This window comes from Salvelinus namaycush, unplaced genomic scaffold, assembly GCF_016432855.1.
Source record: "Salvelinus namaycush isolate Seneca unplaced genomic scaffold, SaNama_1.0 Scaffold124, whole genome shotgun sequence".
Lineage (NCBI taxonomy): Eukaryota > Metazoa > Chordata > Actinopteri > Salmoniformes > Salmonidae > Salvelinus > Salvelinus namaycush.
The window spans coordinates 101,590-123,651 of record NW_024057942.1 but is presented as its reverse complement, the minus strand read 5'-3'; the positions used below and the strand labels follow the sequence as shown (position 1 = coordinate 123,651).

Below are 22,062 nucleotides of genomic sequence, written 5' to 3'. Positions count from 1 at the left end.
TGACGTGGAAACAACGTTGATTCAATCAGTTTTTGCCCAGTGGGATGCAAGGCTCCAAGGTCCTCTGATAATAGCCTACGAGCCTCGTGCGTAACAACATTCCTGTGTTTCTTGCTCTAGCTGCTGGCAGTTAGAGCAAGAAAAAAAATACCGATTTGATAAATTGATGCTTAAAACAAAGTACTGCGCACATATTTCATATGAATGGCCGATATTGAAAACGTTTTTGTAAATGGCAACTTCACTTTCTCATCCATAAATGGATCTCAAGTGCAACGCGCTGTTCAGCAGCTCACGTCAGCAGCTCACGTCAGCAGGATGGGAGGCCTTTTCATTGGAGGGACGTTTACCGCGGATCGCTAAAATAATGATTATGATCACACTACGTACGTGTAAATATTAAATCAGTATAGCCTTTTATCGTCTAGACGTTGAAGTGTATTCACTCCTAGAATAAATGTAAAAAACTCCAAGCTTCCATCATAAGACTCAATTGAATGAAATAAAAAAAGAATTACAGTTTGGAAAAACGAATCCCGTTCGAAACATCTTTGCTTTCTCTGTTAAATCTTGACGCTTTAATTCAAGGAGCCAATAGCAGATGACACACAGCATAGCCGTCTAATTGTCCCTCTGATGGCTCATCAGGTGGTGGAGGGGGGCTCTTAATATTCTGATAAGGGATTAGAATTAATCTATCAGATCATTGTTTTATTTAATTAACCAGGCAAGTCAGTTAAGAACAAATTCTTATTTACAATGACGGCCTAGGAACAGTGGGTTAATTAACTGCCTTTTTCAGCGGCAGAACGACAGATTTTTAACATGTCAGCGCGGGGATTCGATTTTACAACCTTGCGGTTACTAATCCAACGCTCTAACCACTAAACTACCTGCCGCCCACATCATTCACACCTAGCCTACTGGTCAATCAGCACACAGTCGTCTGGACACTTTGTCACATTCCGTCTTCTTTTCATCTTGAAAAAAATACTTTAGATATTGGTTTCTATCACTAATAGCCTAATATTCCTCCAATCGATGGAGAGAGTCCTTGTGCTGCTTGACGGGATTAGAAGAACAAGCCGCAGTGCTAAAGGAAATTCCTATCCGACACATGCTGTTTGAGTCTAATATCATCGGTTTAGTTTAATTATTGATAATCAAATTCCAGAGCAAACAGAAAAAAAAATAGTTACCAGGTTAAAATAACTTTTCTTTCGGTTTATTTTTCGTTTATTTATTGCTTACGGACAAGGTTAGTAAATGTTTCAAGTAATCGCACCCAACCCTGTTTTATTCTGTCTACAAGGAAAGCAACGAAAGGTGCTTCCCGTGACTCGTTCAATTGCATACAGCTCAGATGATTTTTTATTTTTATAGACAAGTAGAGAAGTAGTAGTAAATATAGTAGAGGCTGTTTTCAGACACGTTTAAACAGACAGTCGTGCCTAATAGGGAGTTTTCTTTTTCTGCAGCATTCGCTGTGAAATATAATGGTTTGACGGCGGTGCTTCGGTGTCTGTGAAAAGGGACCTATTTTTTTGTCTTGTGTTTATGACGTGTGAATGTGTGTTCCTGACTTCATGCTCGTGAGAGAGGGCAATGTGTCTGTGATACAGACCTTGGTTCCAGGTGGTCCTCTCAACCCCGGCAGACCCATCAGCCCCAGCTCTCCTTTCTCTCCCTAGAAACAGAAGGTTAATTCACCTGAGTGTAGTTGACACAGGGAGACCGCCATAGTGAGGTATTCATTAAGACGGGTGAGAGACTTACTTTGGGTCCCTCTGGACCGGGCCATCCGGCTGGTCCCTGTCTACCTGGTAACCCAAGAGGACCAGTACGACCCTGGAGTTAACACAAGTCCCATTGGCATATTTACTTTATTTGGATCTACAGACAAGCATTAAGGTGCAACAGACCAGAATATTTGAAAGCTCCTCAAGAAGAATGCTTTGGGGGGGGGGGGGCATTGTACACCACAGGAGGTTGGTAGCACCTTAATTGGGGAGGACGGGCTCGTGGTAATGACTGGAGTGGAATACATGGAATGATATTGAATACATCAAACACATGGCAATATTATGAGCCTTCCTCCCCTCAGCAGACTCTACTGTTGTACAGATTTTTTTTTTTTAAATGGTTCATAAACAGCTCTTCCCCGGGTCCTTGGTGTACAAGAGATGTGTTTTCTGTCAACATAGCTGGTCAAATAATGGTTCATAAACAGCTCTTCCCCGGGTCCTTGGTGTACAAGAGATGTGTTTTCTGTCAACATAGCTGGTCAAATAATGGTAATAAACAGCTCTTCCCCGGGTCCTTGGTGTACAAGAGATGTGTTTTCTGTCAACATAGCTGGTCAAATAATGGTAATAAACAGCTCTTCCCCGGGTCCTTGGTGTACAAGAGATGTGTTTTCTGTCAACATAGCTGGTCAAATAATGGTAATAAACAGCTCTTCCCCGGGTCCTTGGTGTACAAGAGATGTGTTTTCTGTCAACATAGCTGGTCAAATAATGGTAATAAACAGCTCTTCCCCGGGTCCTTGGTGTACAAGAGATGTGTTTTCTGTCAACATAGCTGGTCAAATAATGGTAATAAACAACATTAAAGGGGCCACATCAAATTATATTTTGTATTTTCCTGGAATTCTGTTTTCTCTGTTTTATTTTTCCTGGCTTTCAATTATTATTATTATATATTTCTACTCTCAATATTACAATTATTCATAGCGAAACAACTAAAATTTATATTCTGAGTCAATGCTTAAATCACAACAAAAAACTGAACAAATTAGTATTTTTGAGTGTAATTCCCCTTTAATTGTGCATTAAGAAAGAGAGGGAAATGTGTTGATCTAGTGATATTTCTGATAGGCCTACGGCTGCAACACACCTCATGGCAGAGGTTGCTCAACAGCGATCACCAAGTTGACACAAATATTCGCAATATCTTTCTGTCAGTTAAGCCTACTTTTTGTGGAAACAATTTCTGCCAACCCACAAGCCCGTTACTAGCATCGCTAATTGGCTACAAATGGAGTGATTGACAAATGTGCACACCAATCAGACAGACAGTGGCAATATTGCTAGACATTAATTGGCAGATATTGTGTTAGGTTTGGCTTTTTAAGCCAATTGTGGTTAACCAGGGGTGGGATAGGTAAGCCGGAATCTTTAAGCCGGAATCTTTATGTTTATGACAGTTTGCGATGGAACACATTTAAAAAAAATGCATGTACTTTCAGAATTGCTTAGTGAGCTACTCATAGGTGGACTGGTAGCGATCCCTGAGCGAAAATATGATCTGCCACATGGTGGAGCAGAGTGTGTATTCCTTCAGCTCAGTGTCATTAACCAGTGGGCTTTAGAGTGATGTGTGAGTGTGTGTGGTGTGTAGCCACAGGAACAATGTCTTAGTGATTTACCATAGAGAACACAAGCACTCAGGGAGATTAGAACTGCAGAGGGGGGATGCAGTACACGCACGCACGCACGCACGCACGCACGCACACACACACACACACACACACACACACACACACACACACACACACACACACACACACACACACACACACACACACACACACACACACACACACACACACACACACACAGTTGATGGACCAGAGCCAAGAAGGAGAGAAAGACTGCAGAGGAAAAGGAGAGAGACACTGCAGAGGAGAAGGAGAGAGACTGCAGAGGAGAAGGAGAGAGACACTGCAGAGGAGAAGGAGAGAGACACTGCAGAGGAGAAGGAGAGAGACTGCAGAGGAGAAGGAGAGAGACACTGCAGAGGAGAAGGAGAGAGACTGCAGAGGAGAAGGAGAGAGACTGCAGAGGAGAAGGAGAGAGACTGCAGAGGAGAAGGAGAGAGACACTGCAGAGGAGAAGGAGAGAGACACTGCAGAGGAGAAGGAGAGAGACACTGCAGAGGAGAAGGAGAGAGACACTGCAGAGGAGAAGGAGAGAGACACTGCAGAGGAGAAGGAGAGAGACACTGCAGAGGAGAAGGAGAGAGACACTGCAGAGGAGAAGGAGAGAAACACTGCAGAGGAGAAGGAGAGAGACACTGCAGAGGACAGGGAGAGAGACACTGCAGAGGAGAAGGAGAGAGACACTGCAGAGGACAGGGAGAGAGACACTGCAGAGGACAGGGAGAGAGACACTGCAGAGGACAGGGAGAGAGAGAGGGAGAGGGAGAGATGGGCGAGGGAGCGAGAGGAGGATTGTACGAGTGACGGAGTGAGAGGAGGAGTGTCTCACCTTTGACCCTGGTCGTCCGATCTCTCCCTGGAGGACGAGAAGAAATGAGGGATGAGGAGATGTGTGTTCATTAGTACTCACCGAGAAGGATGACAAACACACACACAAGATGACACTCTAATGGTGTCAAAAACATTAGAGGTCATACAAGGCATACATCTCTCTCACACACAGAAACAGACACGTTGATAGACAGACAGACAGACACGTTGACAGACAGACAGACAGACAGACAGACAGACAGACAGACAGACAGACAGACAGACAGACAGACAAACAAACAGACAGACAGACATGTAGACACACAGACATGTAGACAGACAGACACACAGACATGTAGACAGACAGACACACAGACATGTAGACACACAGACATGTAGACAGACAGACACACAGACATGTAGACACCAGGGCTTCTGCTTGGAAAATGTGGCGCCAGACAAGACATTTACCGGACACATATGCATTGGTTGCTTAACCTGCTGTAGGGCGTCCACCCACAGTTCTCAGAATGACAGAAATCACATTCAGTTTATGATCATTAATCTTAACAGAACATGCAACTCAGATTCAAGTGCGTCATTCTTAAGGAATTCCGATGAGTAGAAGATGTTAGAAGATATACGAGGCGCGTCCATAAGGCTAGGTGAAACTAAAGCTTTCCCTAAAGTACATTTAATTAAATGGCCAAAATTATTTAGCCTAATTATCTTACTCCTCCTGTCTTTGCCACAGAGGATCATTATCTTTATTTTTTTTATTTATTGTTAAAGCTGTGGATTGTTTTAAATCTCACAGACTACAGTTGGAAGGGCCTGCAATGTGGGCAGAGAGCGCAGCAAATGGCAAAATAGATGATTGTTGAGTTGCAACTGTCAGTGAAAAGCAGGGCGACCCAGCGAGGCATTTTAAAAATACAATCGCGGAAAAAGAAACAGTTTGGAAAACAAATGGCTATTGTTGTAAAGAGAAGACAATGAAAAGAGTCCGATCTGTCTTTTGGGTCATACAAATTCTTCATTTAACTGAGCAAAAAAGTAGTCTTATTGGCAGCAGCGGAGAACACTGGCCGTATCCCCGGTTAGTTTTGCATATTCACGGTATTTATCATTGGGTCAGTGACACTTTTGTTTGTTTTTGGACGATAATCTCCTCCTCCATGTTAGATGGATTTCATATTGTATTTTTGTCTCCCCTTTTCGTAGCACTAATATATGGATCAGACAATGTCATTTTTATTGATCTGTTTGTCAGTGTCAGTAAAGTATGCTACCCTGTCATTTTTTGTCTTATTAAAAAATATTCTGCTTATGTCTCCAGTCATATCGTGTGTAATATAATTGCATGAAATGTGTTTATAAAAGACCAACATTTTCCTGTGCGCAGGAAGGAGAAGAATTGTTATCCGATATAGCCTATAGCCTAGTCCTACGCCACGCCACTACGCACTGCATTGAACAGTCATTTTTTTGCGAAGAGCGATTGAGTTATATTATTAGCTTAAAATATGACTATCCAATCTAATCATCACATTAGGAATAGAAGGCTATATTACATACGTTTGGCAAATGCGAGGTAGCATGGAATGCTTCCTATTGTAAAGGTGTATTTTTTTATGGCGAACATTATCTTCCCCAAACTTGAAAACCCACGCGTCGCCTATGTTACTAGCCCATGTCAATCTACTATCCCCTATTGTAGAACATATTACCTATTCCATTGGTTTAGCTTTTCCATTCTGAGAGAGAAAGAAATAGCCTTTTCCAAAGGTTGTGGGAAGATAGATCCCAAATTCATACAAGCAGTAGATTTAGACTACGTTCTGTTATAAGTGTAGCAAAGCCACAAGGCAGTAGGCTATATTCTGTTATAAGTGTAGCAAAGCCACAAGGCAGTAGGCTACATTCTGTTATAAGTGTAGCAAAGAGCACAAGGCAGTAGGCTATATTCTGTTATAAGTGTAGCAAAGAGCACAAGGCAGTAGGCTACATTCTGTTATAAGTGTAGCAAAGCCACAAGGCAGTAGGCTATATTCTGTTATAAGTGTAGCAAAGCCACAAGGCAGTAGGCTACATTCTGTTATAAGTGTAGCAAAGCCACAAGGCAGTAGGCTACATTCTGTTATAAGCGTAGCAAAGCGCACAAGGCAGTAGGCTACATTCTGTTATAAGCGTAGCAAAGCCACAAGGCAGTAGGCTACGTTCTGTTATAAGCGTAGCAAAGAGCACAAGGCAGTAGGCTACATTCTGTTATAAGTGTAGCAAAGCTACAAGGCAGTAGGCTACATTCTGTTATAAGTGTAGCAAAGAGCACAAGGCAGTAGGCTACATTCTGTTATAAGTGTAGCAAAGAGCACAAGGCAGTAGGCTACATTCTGTTATAAGTGTAGCAAAGAGCACAAGGCAGTAGGCTACATTCTGTTATAAGTGTAGCAAAGCCACAAGGCAGTAGGCTACGTTCTGTTATAAGCGTAGCAAAGCGCACAAGGCAGTAGGCTACGTTCTGTTATAAGCGTAGCAAAGCCACAAGGCAGTAGGCTACGTTCTGTTATAAGCGTAGCAAAGCACACAAGGCAGTAGGCTACATTCTGTTATAAGTGTAGCAAAGAGCACAAGGCAGTAGGCTACATTCTGTTATAAGTGTAGCAAAGCCACAAGGCAGTAGGCTACATTCTGTTATAAGCGTAGCAAAGAGCACAAGGCAGTAGGCTACATTCTGTTATAAGCGTAGCAAAGAGCACAAGGCAGTAGGCTACATTCTGTTATAAGTGTAGCAAAGAGCACAAGGCAGTAGGCTACATTCTGTTATAAGTGTAGCAAAGCCACAAGGCAGTAGGCTACATTCTGTTATAAGTGTAGCAAAGAGCACAAGGCAGTAGGCTACATTCTGTTATAAGTGTAGCAAAGAGCACAAGGCAGTAGGCTACATTCTGTTATAAGTGTAGCAAAGAGCACAAGGCAGTAGGCTACATTCTGTTATAAGCGTAGCAAAGAGCACAAGGCAGTAGGCTACATTCTGTTATAAGTGTAGCAAAGCCACAAGGCAGTAGGTACGTTCTGTTATAAGCGTAGCAAAGCCACAAGGCAGTAGGCTACGTTCTGTTATAAGCGTAGCAAAGCCACAAGGCAGTAGGCTACGTTCTGTTATAAGTGTAGCAAAGAGCACAAGGCAGTAGGCTACATTCTGTTATAAGTGTAGCAAAGAGCACAAGGCAGTAGGCTACATTCTGTTATAAGCGTAGCAAAGCCACAAGGCAGTAGGCTACGTTCTGTTATAAGTGTAGCAAAGAGCACAAGGCAGTAGGCTACATTCTGTTATAAGTGTAGCAAAGCGCACAAGGCAGTAGGCTATATTCTGTTATAAGTGTAGCAAAGCCACAAGGCAGTAGGCTACATTCTGTTATAAGTGTAGCAAAGAGCACAAGGCAGTAGGCTTCATTCTGTTATAAGTGTAGCAAAGAGCACAAGGCAGTAGGCTACATTCTGTTATAAGTGTAGCAAAGCCACAAGGCAGTAGGTACGTTCTGTTATAAGTGTAGCAAAGAGCACAAGGCAGTAGGCTACATTCTGTTATAAGTGTAGCAAAGCTACAAGGCAGTAGGCTACATTCTGTTATAAGTGTAGCAAAGAGCACAAGGCAGTAGGCTACATTCTGTTATAAGTGTAGCAAAGCCACAAGGCAGTAGGCTACATTCTGTTATAAGTGTAGCAAAGAGCACAAGGCAGTAGGCTACATTCTGTTATAAGTGTAGCAAAGAGCACAAGGCAGTAGGCTACATTCTGTTATAAGTGTAGCAAAGCCACAAGGCAGTAGGCTACATTCTGTTATAAGTATAGCAAAGAGCACAAGGCAGTAGGCTACATTCTGTTATAAGTGTAGCAAAGAGCACAAGGCAGCAGGCTACATTCTGTTATAAGTGTAGCAAAGAGCACAAGGCAGTAGGCTATATTCTGTTATAAGTGTAGCAAAGAGCACAAGGCAGTAGGCTACATTCTGTTATAAGTGTAGCAAAGCTACAAGGCAGTAGGCTACATTCTGTTATAAGTGTAGCAAAGAGCACAAGGCAGTAGGCTACATTCTGTTATAAGTGTAGCAAAGCTACAAGGCAGTAGTCTACATTCTGTTATAAGTGTAGCAAAGCCACAAGGCAGTAGGCTACATTCTGTTATAAGTATAGCAAAGCCACAAGGCAGTAGGCTACATTCTGTTATAAGTGTAGCAAAGAGCACAAGGCAGTAGGCTACATTCTGTTATAAGTGTAGCAAAGCTACAAGGCAGTAGGCTACATTCTGTTATAAGTGTAGCAAAGAGCACAAGGCAGTAGGCTACATTCTGTTATAAGTGTAGCAAAGCTACAAGGCAGTAGGCTACATTCTGTTATAAGTATAGCAAAGCCACAAGGCAGTAGGCTACATTCTGTTATAAGTGTAGCAAAGAGCACAAGGCAGTAGGCTACATTCTGTTATAAGTGTAGCAAAGCTACAAGGCAGTAGGCTACATTCTGTTATAAGTGTAGCAAAGCCACAAGGCAGTAGGCTACATTCTGTTATAAGTATAGCAAAGCCACAAGGCAGTAGGCTACATTCTGTTATAAGTGTAGCAAAGCTACAAGGCAGTAGGCTACGTTCTGTTATAAGTGTAGCAAAGAGCACAAGGCAGTAGGCTACATTCTGTTATAAGCGTAGCAAAGAGCACAAGGCAGTAGGCTACATTCTGTTATAAGCGTAGCAAAGCCACAAGGCAGTAGGCTACATTCTGTTATAAGCGTAGCAAAGAGCACAAGGCAGTAGGCTACATTCTGTTATAAGCGTAGCAAAGCCACAAGGCAGTAGGCTACGTGCAGTTATAAGCGTAGCAAAGCCACAAGGCAGCAGGCTACGTGCAGTTATAAGCGTAGCCATCTGATCACCTACTCTGCGTCTCACAAAACACAGCGGTTGGAACCAAAACACTCAAATTTGGACTCATCAGTCAAAAGAACAGATTTCCTCCGGTCTAATGTCCATTGCTCGAGTTTCTTGGCCCAAGCAAATCTCTTCTCATTATTGGTGTCCTTTAGTAGTGGTTTCTTTGCAGCAATTCACCCATGAAGGCCTGATTCACGCAGTCTCCTCTGAACAGGTGATGTCGAGATGTGTCTGTTACTTGAACTCTATGAAGCATTTATTTGGGCTGCAATTTTTGAGTCTGGTAACTCTAATGAACTTATCCTCTGCAGCAGAGGTAATTCTGGGTCTTCCTTTCCTGTGGCGGTCCTCATGAGAGCCAGTTTCATCATAGTGCTTGATGGTTTTTGCGACTGCACTTGAAGAAACTTGAAAAGTTCTTGAAATGTTCCGGATTGACTGACCTTCATGTCTTAAAGTAATGATGGACGTTTCTCTTTGCTTATTTGAGCTGTTCTTGCCATAATACGGACTTGGTATTTTACCAAATAGGGCTATCTTCTATATACCAACCCTACCTTGTCACAACACAACTGATTGGCTTAAACACATTAAGAAGGAAAGAAATTCCACAAATTAACTTTTAACAAGGCACACCTGTTAATTGAAATTCATTCCAGGTGACTACCTCATGAAGCTGGTTGAGAGAATTCCAAGCGTGTGCAAAGCTGTCATCAAGGCAAAGGGTGGCTACTTTGAAGAATCTCAAATCTCAAATATATTTTGATTTGTTTAACACTTTTTTTGGTTAGTAAATGATTCCATATGTGTTATTTCATAGTTTTGATGTCATCACTATTATTCTACAATCTCGAAAATAGTAAAAATAAAGAAAAACCCTGGAATGAGTAGGTGTGTCCAAACTTTTAAATGGTACTGTACATGGTACAGCAGCAACAGACAGCTGTATGAGTTGTTTCAGCAGCTACAGACAGCTGTTTGAGTTGTTCCAGCAGCTACAGACAGCTGTTTGAGTTGTTCCAGCAGCTACAGACAGCTGTTTGAGTTGTTCCAGCAGCTACAGACAGCTGTTTGAGTTGTTCCAGCAGCAACAGACAGCTGTATGAGTTGTTTCAGCAGCTACAGACAGCTGTTTGAGTTGTTCCAGCAGCTACAGACAGCTGTTTGAGTTGTTCCAGCAGCTACAGACAGCTGTTTGAGTTGTTTTAGCAGCTACAGACAGCTGTTTGAGTTGTTTCAGCAGCTACAGACAGCTGTTTGAGTTGTTCCAGCAGCTACAGACAGCTGTTTGAGTTGTTCCAGCAGCTACAGACAGCTGTTTGAGTTGTTCCAGCAGCTACAGACAGCTGTATGAGTTGTTCCAGCAGCTACAGACAGCTGTTTGAGTTGTTCCAGCAGCTACAGACAGCTGTTTGAGTTGTTCCAGCAGCTACAGACAGCTGTTTGAGTTGTTTTAGCAGCTACAGACAGCTGTTTGAGTTGTTTTAGCAGCTACAGACAGCTGTTTGAGTTGTTTTAGCAGCTCTCACACTACATCTACTGGTATTTACATCAATGAATAGGATAAAATGCATTATTTCGCAATGGGATTTTTTTCCCCCCGACAATTGGCCAGCGTCAATTTTATACTTAACAAAAATATAAACACAACATGTAAAGTGTTGGTCCCATGTTTCATGAGCTGAAATAAAAGATTCCAGAAATGTTCCAGATGCACAAAAATATTATTTGTCTGAAATTTTGAGCACAAAATAGTTTACATGGATGATAGTGAGCAGCCCAGGACCTCCACATCTGGCTTCTTCACCTGTGGGATCGTCTGAGACCATCCACCTGGACAGCTGGTGAAACTGTGGGTTTGCATAACCAAAGAATTTCTGCACAAACTGTCAGAAACCATCTCAGGGAAGCTCATCTGCGTGTTCGTCGTCCTCACCAGGGTCTTGACCTGACTGCAGTTCAGTGTTGTAACTGACTTCAGTGGGCAAATTCTCACCTTCGATGGCCACTGGCACGCTCTAGAAGTGTGCTCTTCAAGGATGAATCCCGGTTTCAACTGTACCGGGCAGATAGCAGACAGCGTGTTTGGCGTGGTGTGGGCGAGCAGGTTTGCTGATGTCAACGTTGTGAACAGAGTGCCCCATGGTGGCGGTGGGGTTATGGTATGGGCAGGAATAAGCTACGGACAGCATACACAATTGCATTTTATCGCAAACAATTTTATCGCAAACAATCTGTACACAATTCCTGGAACCTGAAAATGTCCCAGTTCTTCCATGACCTGCATACTCATCAGACATGTCAACCATTGAGCATGTTTGGGATGCTCTGGATCGACGTGTACGACAGCATGTTCCAGTTGCCGCCAATATCCAGCGACTTCCCACAGCCATTGTAGAGCAGTGGGAGAACATTCCACAGGCCACAATCAACAGCCTGATCAACTCTATGTGAAGGAGATGTGTCGCACTGCATGAGGCAAATGGTCACACCAGATACAACAGACACATATTTGTATTCTCTGTCATGTGAAATCCATAGATTAGGGCCTAATGAATGTGAATTTAAATTGACTGATTTCCTTACAGTGCATTTGGAAAGTATTCAGACCCCTTTCCTTTTCCACATTTTGTTATGTTACATCCTTATATTAAAATTAATTAAATAAAACGTGTTCCTCATCAATCTACCCTATAACGACAAAGCGAAAACAGGTTTTTATACATTTTTTACAAATGTATAAAAATACTAAACAGAAATAGCTTATTTACATAAGCATTCATACCCGTTGCTATGAGACTTGAAATAGAGCTCAGGTGCATCCTGTTTCCATTGGTCATCCTTGAGATGTTTCTACAACTTGATTGGAGTCCACTTGTGGTAAATTAAATTGATTGGACATGATTTGGAAAGGCACACACCTGTCTATATAAGGTCCTACAGTTGACAGTCCATGTCAGAGCAAAAACCAAGCAATGAGGTTGAAGGAATTGTCTGTAGAGCTCAGAGACAGGATTGTGTCGAGGCACAGATCTGGGGGAAGGGTACCAAAACATTTCTGCAGCATTGAAGGTCCCTAAGAACACAGTGGCCTCCATCATTCAGTTTTTTATTTTGAATACAGTTGAAAAAAATTCTAAAAACCTGTTTTTGCTTTGTCATTGTGGGGTTTTGTGTTTAGTTTGATGAGGGTTTTAAAAAAAAATCAATTTTAGAATAAGGCTGTAACATAATGTTTTGGGGGGAAAAGTCAAAGGGTCTGAATACTTTCTGAAGGCTCTGTAACTGTAAAAGTGTTGCATGTTGCGTTTATATTTTTGTTCAGTGTATTTAAATGCTTTTACCGGCTAACTGAAACCCTGGTATACACACACACACACACACACACACACACACACACACACACACACACACACACACACACACACACGCACGCACGCACGCACGCACGCACGCACGCACGCACGCACACACACACACACACACCTACACACACACACCTACACACACACACAACATATTCACCTTGTCTCCCTTTGGTCCACTAATTCCTGGCATTCCACTGGTACCCTGAAAACACAATTAATATACACCTCACACATTTATAATGACACGCACGCACGCGCGCACACACACACACACACACACACACACACACACACACACACACACACACACACACACACACACACACACACACACACACACACACACACACACACACACACACACACACACACACACACACACCTCTGGTCCTGGGGGTCCGTTGGGTCCCTGTGGTCCTGGTTTACATCCATGGATTACAGGCAGATGTTTATACCTCTGTTCTTCCTCCTCCCCGCCTCCTCCTCCTCCTCCCTCTTTCACTGGGTAGTCAACCTTCAAACACAAGTTATGTAAAAGTGTCTGACTGATGTGAGGTCATAACCTCACATGGTCTCTCCTATCATTGCTATGCAGACGACACACAATTAATCTTCTCCTTTCCCCCTTCTGATAACCAGGTGGCGAATCGCATCTCTGCATGTCTGGCAGACATATCAGTGTGGATGACGGATCACCACCTCAAGCTGAACCTCGGCAAGACGGAGCTGCTCTTCCTCCCGGGGAAGGACTGCCCGTTCCATGATCTCGCCATCACGGTTGACAACTCCATTGTGTCCTCCTCCCAGAGCGCTAAGAACCTTGGCGTGATCCTGGACAACACCCTGTCGTTCTCAACTAACATCAAGGCGGTGGCCCGTTCCTGTAGGTTCATGCTCTACAACATCCGCAGAGTACGACCCTGCCTCACACAGGAAGCGGCGCAGGTCCTAATCCAGGCACTTGTCATCTCCCGTCTGGATTACTGCAACTCGCTGTTGGCTGGGCTCCCTGCCTGTGCCATTAAACCCCTACAACTCATCCAGAACGCCGCAGCCCGTCTGGTGTTCAACCTTCCCAAGTTCTCTCACGTCACCCCGCTCCTCCGCTCTCTCCACTGGCTTCCAGTTGAAGCTCGCATCCGCTACAAGACCATGGTGCTTGCCTACGGAGCTGCGAGGGGAACGGCACCTCCGTACCTTCAGGCTCTGATCAGGCCCTACACCCAAACAAGGGCACTGCGTTCATCCACCTCTGGCCTGCTCGCCTCCCTACCTCTGAGGAAGTACAGTTCCCGCTCAGCCCAGTCAAAACTGTTCGCTGCTCTGGCACCCCAATGGTGGAACAAACTCCCTCACGACGCCAGGTCAGCGGAGTCAATCACCACCTTCCGGAGACACCTGAAACCCCACCTCTTTAAGGAATACCTAGGATAGGATAAAGTAATCCTTCTAACCCCCCCCCCCCCCCCCCCCCTTAAAAGATTTAGATGCACTATTGTAAAGTGGCTGTTCCACTGGATATCATAAGGTGAATGCACCAATTTGTAAGTCGCTCTGGATAAGAGCGTCTGCTAAATGACTTAAATGTAAATGTAAATGAACGGGTATCAAACATGAGCTGTCTGTGTGCCTCAATAATGTGAGCTAAAGCCTAAAGGCTCTGGAGGATAACAGTATTCAGGACAAGTAATGGTCTGTGTTCTGTAGGGAAACGTGTCTGTGTACTGTAGGGAAACGTGTCTGTGTACTGTAGGGAAACATGTCTGTGTACTGTAGGGAAACATGTCTGTATACTGTAGGGAAACGTGTCTGTGTACTGCAGGGAAACGTGTCTGTGTACTGCAGGGAAACGTGTCTGTGTACTGCAGGGAAACGTGTGTCTGTGTACTGCAGGGAAACGTGTGTCTGTGTACTGCAGGGAAACGTGTGTCTGTGTACTGCAGGGAAATGTGTGTCTGTGTACTGCAGGGAAATGTGTGTCTGTGTACTGTAGGGAAACATGGGTCTGTGTACTGCAGGGAAACGTATCTGTGTACTGCAGGGAAACGTGTGTCTGTGTACTGCAGGGAAACGTGTGTCTGTGTACTGCAGGGAAATGTGTGTCTGTGTACTGTAGGGAAACATGGGTCTGTGTACTGCAGGGAAACATGTGTCTGTGTACTGCAGGGAAACATGTGTCTGTGTACTGCAGGGAAACGTGTGTCTGTGTACTGCAGGGAAACGTGTCTGTGTACTGCAGGGAAACGTGTGTGTATACTGCAGGGAAACGTGTCTGTGTACTGCAGGGAAACGTGTGTCTGTGTACTGCAGGGAAACGTGTCTGTGTACTGCAGGGAAACGTGTGTGTGTACTGCAGGGAAACGTGTCTGTGTACTGCAGGGAAATGTGTGTCTGTACTGCAGGGAAACATGTGTCTGTGTACTGCAGGGAAACGTGTGTGTATCATTGGAGGATCCTCAGAGTAGGAAGGGGAGGACCATCCCCCTCATTGAATTTCATAAACATTTTAATTTAAAAGTTATCCTTTTTTGATAAAACTATACTAAATATATTCACGTCACCAAATAATTGATTAAAACACTCTGTTTTGTAATGAAGGTCAACAGTAGTCTGTAGGGTAGCACCACGGTGTAGCTGGAGGACAGCTAGCTTCCGTCCTCCTCTGGGTACATTGACTTCAATACAAAATTTAGGAGACTCATGGTTCTCACCCCCTTCCATAGACTTACACAGTAATTATGACAACTTCGGGAGGTCATCCTCCAACCTATCAGAGCTCTTGCAGCATGAACTGACAAGTTGTCCACCCAATCAAGGGATTAGAGAATGAAACTAGTACTGAAAGCATAAGCTACAGCTAGCTAGCACTGCAGTGGATAAAATATGGTGAGTAGTTGACTCAAAGAGAGAGAAAGACAATAGTTGAACAGTTTTCAACAAATTAATTTCTTCCAAAATGAAGGAGAAGCAGCAGAGAAATAGAGAGAGAATTTGTAATTATTTTTCACTTTCAGTTTCACCTATTTAGCTAGCAAATGCAGCTAGCTAGTTTAGCCTACTGAAACACCCGGCTCAAACAGAGGGATGCTATGTTAGCTATCTGGCTATAACAGAGGGATGCTATGTTAGCTATCTGGCTATAACAGAGGGATGCTATGTTAGCTAGCTGGCTATAACAGAGGGATGCTATGTTAGCTAGCTGGCTATAACAGAGGGATGCTATGTTAGCTAGCTGGCTATAACAGAGGGATGCTATGTTAGCTAGCTGGCTATGACTTTCCAACACAACACTGGAACTCTTCCAAGTCAAGGTAAGATTTTGTTTTTACAAATGTATTGCCACCGGGGCCAGCTGGTGTATCTGCTTACTGACTGTACACTGTAACGTTACTGCATGATTGTAGCAGGTTTACTAACGCGTTAGTTCTATTAGCTATGTTGACTAGGACGTTACTTTAGCTAATATGGTGACAACGATGTAGGCTGTGTGTAGCGGTTTGGCTTGCCAAGGTTTTTTCCCCTGGTCACATACAGCTGATGTGTTGTACATTGAAGTCTGCCGATTCTGTTGAAAAACGTTTCTTAAACGGAAGCAAACGGGTACAAAACGGGGATAAACATACCTGAATTTGTCCAATAGAAACTCTCATTTGCAACTTTTGGACTGATGATTACAGCTAGATGCAGGCAAGAGTGTGCAAGGCGGCATTGAATGTCACTGTCTGACCATCTGTCACTGTCTGTCACCTCAAATGTGTCTCTCCACCTGTGTGCACCTACAGTGTAAACTTTCATTCATAGGCTAGGTTGTATCAACCTCATGATGGGTACATTGAACATTAGAGTATCATCTAGCAGCCTAAACCTATCGATGTTACATTGAACTGTGTGTGTGTGTGTGTGTGTGTGTGTGTGCGTGTGTGTGTGTGTGTGTTTAACCTCACCGTAGTCCCTTGTTTCCAGAGCAGGGAGGGTGGAGGGAAGAGTGGGGGTGGGGGAGGGGCCAGGAGACAGCAGGGGTCAATCCTCATTGGCTCATCCAAGGACCTGAGGGCTGACAGACACATGGCAGAACCAATGACAGACAGCCATTTAAGAGAAATCAATAAAACTCCAAACACATGCTGGATAAGTGAAGGGTGTGTGTGTGTGTGTGTGTGTGTGTGTGTGTGTGTGTGTGTGTGTGTGTGTGTGTGTGTGTGTGTGTGTGTGTGTGTGTGTGTGTGTGTGTGTGTGTGTGTGTGCGCGTCCTTGAGTTACGTAACAACAGTCAGAGTGACAACTCCTCAGACACACACACACACACACACACACACACACACACACACACACACACACACACACACACACACACACACACACACACACACACACACACACACACACACACACACACACACACACACACTCTGCAGTCTTACCTGTTTGAGCATTGAGCATACGGTCTAAGTGATGATATGAAGACAGGGCCCATGTCTGGCAGAGGAGGAGCTGAAGACACAGAACTATCCAGACCATCTCCATCTGTTGGTGCAACAACTACTGTCAGACTTTAAACAGGGTCAGGTTTTTAATGTACTTAAGTACAGTCGTGGAACAACTACTCAACTGTCAGACGTTAGTCAAAGTGTCAGGTTTTTAATGTACTTAAGTACAGTCATGGAACAACTACTGTCAGACTTTAGTCAAAGTTTAAAAGTGAAAGTAAATACTCTATATCAAATTCCGTATATTAAGCAAAGCAGAAGACATAATTTTGTATGTACGGACAGCCAGGGGCTCCAACACTCAGACGTCATTTACAAACGCAGCATTTGTGTTCAGTGAGTCCTAGGAATGACAACGTGTTATGTTATTAGGCGCTTGAATTGGACCATATTTGCTGTCCTGCCTGAGCAATGGAAATGTAACGAGTACTTTTGGGTATCAGGGAAAATGTATGGAAGTAAAAAGTACATTATTTTATTTAGGAATGTAGTGAAGTAAAAGTTGTCAAAAATATAAATAGTAAATAAAGTACAGGTATCCCCAAAAGTATTCAAATTATTTTTTACTTAGTTACTTTACAGCACTGAACACACGCACACGCACACGCACACGCACACACACACACACACACACACACACACACACACACACACACACACACACACACACACACACACACACACAGACACAGACACACACACACAGACACACACTCAGACACCGGGTAAAGCTCAATAGGACCACGGTTGTGTCGTCACCGGTTACTTGCAGACACCCTCAGCTGCGCCAAGTGCACCAGAATTAGAATCCTTCTCGCTCCTATCTCTCTACTCTCTCTCTCTTTTACTATGGCAGAAAACAAAAATAGTAACATGTTCATTCAGACCGAAAGAGGTGGATTTAAATGACTTTGTTCCACCTCTCTCTCTCTCTTCCCTCCCCTGTCACCTCTCCCTTCCACCTCCCTCTCTCTCTCTCTCTCTCTCTCTCTCTCTCTCTCTCTCTCTCTCTCTCTCTCTCTCTCTCTCTCTCTCTCTCTCTCTCTCTCTCTCTCTCTCTCCCTCTCTCTCTCTCTCTCTCTCTCTCTCTCTCTCTCTCTCTCTCTCTCTCTCTCTCTCTCTCTCTCTCTCTCCTCCCCTGTCACTGTTGAATCATTACATTGCAGTAATGGAAACATAATTTAAAACCCAACCTGTTCTAACTGTATTCTTCTCATCTAAATGTTCCCAAAACATTTTCTCTGGCTAGGACGCAGCACCGGTTACCTCTTGGAGCGTGTCTTTCTGCTGATATCAAAACGTCTTGTTTTGTGTTTCAGTCTCAACACCTGCAACACCTGCATTTTGTAATGCAACACCTGCATTGTGTAATGTAATGCATACACATAGATAAGAAACAGCAGTGTAACAGTGCTTACCTTGAGGGTATTCTGTATACCATCCACTCCTGGAGATCTTTTGGTTGCAGAGTCTCTTAATAAAAGCTCTTCAAGTAGTGCGATTATTTCCTCATATTCTCTCTCCCTATCCCTCTCCTTCCTTTAAGCTTAATGTATCCTTTCAGGGGCCAATAACGTCACAGTTAAATTAAAGGGAGGGACCTTTTATTTGGCGTGACAGTGTGGAACTGCGTCCTGCCAGCACCGAACAGTACTGGCTGCCAGTGGCTGGAGGCAAGGCACAACTCTGCACATTTCTGTGCATATGAAATCTGCCGGTGGGAATGCAGCATATCCTAAAAACACAGTGCGATAGATGCCCAATATTTAACAGCCACACTGCCACCTAGTGGAATTATCATGAATAAAACAAAAAACAAAACAACTAATACCCTTGTCTTTCCTGCACTAACTACCACTTGTCTTTTCTCACTAGCACTGACTACTAACTACTATCGACTACTACTGACTACTGACTACTGACTACTGTCTACTGTCTACTGATTACTGACTACTGACTACTGTCCACTGTCTACTGACTACTGACTACTGTCTACTGACTACTGACTACTGACTACTATTACTACTACTGACTACTATTGACTACTTCTGACTACTGACTACTGACTACTACTGACTACTACTGACTACTGACTACTATTGACTACTACTGACTACTGACTACTGACTACTATTGACTACTGTCTACTGACTACTGATTACCGACTACTAACTACTGACTACTAACTACCGACTATTGACTATTGACTACGGACTACAGACTATTGACTACGAACTACGGACTATTGACTACTGACTACTGACTATTAACTACTGACTACTACTGACTACTGACCACTACTGACTACTGACCACTGACTACTACTGACTACTGTCTACTGACTACCGACTACTATTGACTCCTACTGACTACTGTCTACTGACTACTGACTACTATTGACTACTACCGACTACTGACTACTGACTGTCGACTACTGACTACTGACTACTGACTACTATTGACTACTACTGACTAATACTGACTATTGACTGTTGACTACTGTCTACTGACTACTATTGACTACTACTGACTACTGACAACTATTGACTACTACTGTCTACTGACTACTATTGACTACTACTGACTACCGACTACTGACTGTTGACTACTGACTACGGACTACGGACTACATACTACTGACTACTATTGACTACTGACTGTTGACTACTGACTACTGTTTACTACTACTGACTACCAACTACTGACTACTGACTACTACTGAGTACTGTCTACTGTCTACTGTCTACTGACTACTGACTACTATTGACTACTACTGACTACTGACTACCGACTACTACTGGCTACTGACTACTGACTGTTGACTACTGACTGTTGACTACTGGCTGTTGACTACTGACTACTGATTATTGACCATTGACTACTGACTACCCCAATTGACTATTGACTACTGACTATTGACTACTGACTTTTGACTACTGACTGTTTACTACTGACTACTGACTGTTTACTACTGACTACCGACTATTGACTGTTGACTACTGACTGGTTGACTACTGACTACTGACTGTTGACTACTGACTGTTTACTACTGACTACTGACTATTGACTGTTGACTACTGACTGTTGACTACTGACTGTTGACTACTGACTGTTGACTACTGACTACTGACTGTTGACTACTGACTGTTGTCTACTGACTACTGACTGTTTACTACTGACTACTGACTTTTTACTACTGACTGTTGACTACTGACTGTTGACTACTGACTGTTGACTACTGACTACTAATTACGGACTACTGACTATTAACTACCGACTACTGACTACCGACTGCGGACTACTGACTATGGACTACTGACTACCGACTACGGACTACTGACTACCGACTACTAACTACCAACTATTGACTATTGACTACCGACTACGGACTACAGACTATTGACTACTGACTACGGACTATTGACTATTGACTACCGACTACGGACTACATACTATTGACTACTGACTACTGACTATTGACTATTGACTATTGACTACTGACTATTGACTACTGACTATTGACTACTGACTACTGACTATTGACTACTGACAGAGGCTTTATTGAGTCCAATATTTACTCACTAGGTTATGACATTGATATGTGGTTGTCTTACCCAGCTATATTAAGATGAATGCTCTCACTGTAAATCGCTCTAGATAAGAGTGGATCTGTTCAATTACTCAAATGTAAAAATGAAATTAGTGATACGTCCTTTTCACAGATAGTGTATGAAAGGAAGCAAATAGGTCCAGATGGTCGCTGTCCACTGTGCTGTGGTGCTGAAGTTGGGATTCAGATTCTGCTGCTGTCCACTGTGCTGTGGTGCTGAAATTGGGATTCAGATTCTGCTGCTGTCCACTGTGCTGTGGTGCTGAATCTCCCATCGCTGCTATAACAGCTTTTTTTACCTTATACCCCTCAGGCCACTACAGTTTCATGAATTTACCCATGATATAAGCATTTAGGAGAGACTCATGATTTCAGCATTTAGGGGACACCCATGATATCAGCATTTAGGAGAGACTCATGATATCAGCATTTAGGAGAGACTCATGATTTCAGCATTTAGGAGAGACCCATGATATCAGCATTTAGGAGAGACTCATGATATCAGCATTTAGGAGAGACTCATGATATCAGCATTTAGGAGAGACTCATGATATCAGCATTTAGGAGAGACCCATGATATCAGCATTTAGGAGAGACTCATGATATCAGCATTTAGGAGAGACCCATGATATCAGCATTTAGGAGAGACTCATGATATCAGCATTTAGGAGAGACCCATGATATCAGCATTTAGGAGAGACCCATGATATCAGCATTTAGGAGAGACCCATGATATCAGCATTTAGGAGAGACCCATGATATCAGCATTTAGGAGAGACCCATGATATCAGCATTTAGTAGAGACCCATGATATCAGTATTTAGGAGAGACCCATGATATCAGCATTTAGGAGAGACCCATGATATCAGCATTTAGGAGAGACCCATGATATCAGCATTTAGGAGAGACCCATGATATCAGCATTTAGGAGAGACCCATGATATCAGCATTTAGGAGAGACCCATGATATCAGCATTTAGGAGAGACCCATGATATCAGCATTTAGGAGAGACCCATGATATCAGCATTTAGGAGAGACCCATGATATCAGCATTTAGGAGAGACCCATGATATCAGCATTTAGGAGAGACCCATGATATCAGCATTTAGTAGAGACCCATGATATCAGCATTTAGGAGAGACCCATGATATCAGCATTTAGTAGAGACCCATGATACCAGCATTTAGGAGAGACCCATGATATCAGCATTTAGGAGAGACCCATGATATCAGCATTTAGGAGAGACCCATGATATCAGCATTTAGTAGAGACCCATGATATCAGCATTTAGGAGAGACCCATGATATCAGCATTTAGTAGAGACCCATGATATCAGCATTTAGGAGAGACCCATGATATCAGCATTTAGTAGAGACCCATGATATCAGCATTTAGTAGAGACCCATGATATCAGTATTTAG

The 22,062-nt window shown here is 43.3% G+C and overlaps 1 protein-coding gene across 1 annotated transcript in view; it reads right to left on the bottom strand.

Moving 5' to 3' along the window:
• Positions 1 to 16,610, bottom strand: part of LOC120036202 (acetylcholinesterase collagenic tail peptide-like) — a 34,519-nt gene extending 17,909 nt beyond the window's left edge. Inside the window, exons 1-3 of the mRNA XM_038982682.1 lie at positions 16,488 to 16,610; positions 4,269 to 4,295; positions 1,625 to 1,687 (exon numbers count right to left, since the gene is read on the bottom strand). Coding sequence (XP_038838610.1) covers positions 1,625 to 1,687; positions 4,269 to 4,295; positions 16,488 to 16,610 — 213 coding nt within the window. The remainder of the gene's footprint in view (positions 1 to 1,624; positions 1,688 to 4,268; positions 4,296 to 16,487) is intronic.
• Between the last annotated feature and the right edge of the window lie 5,452 nt (positions 16,611 to 22,062).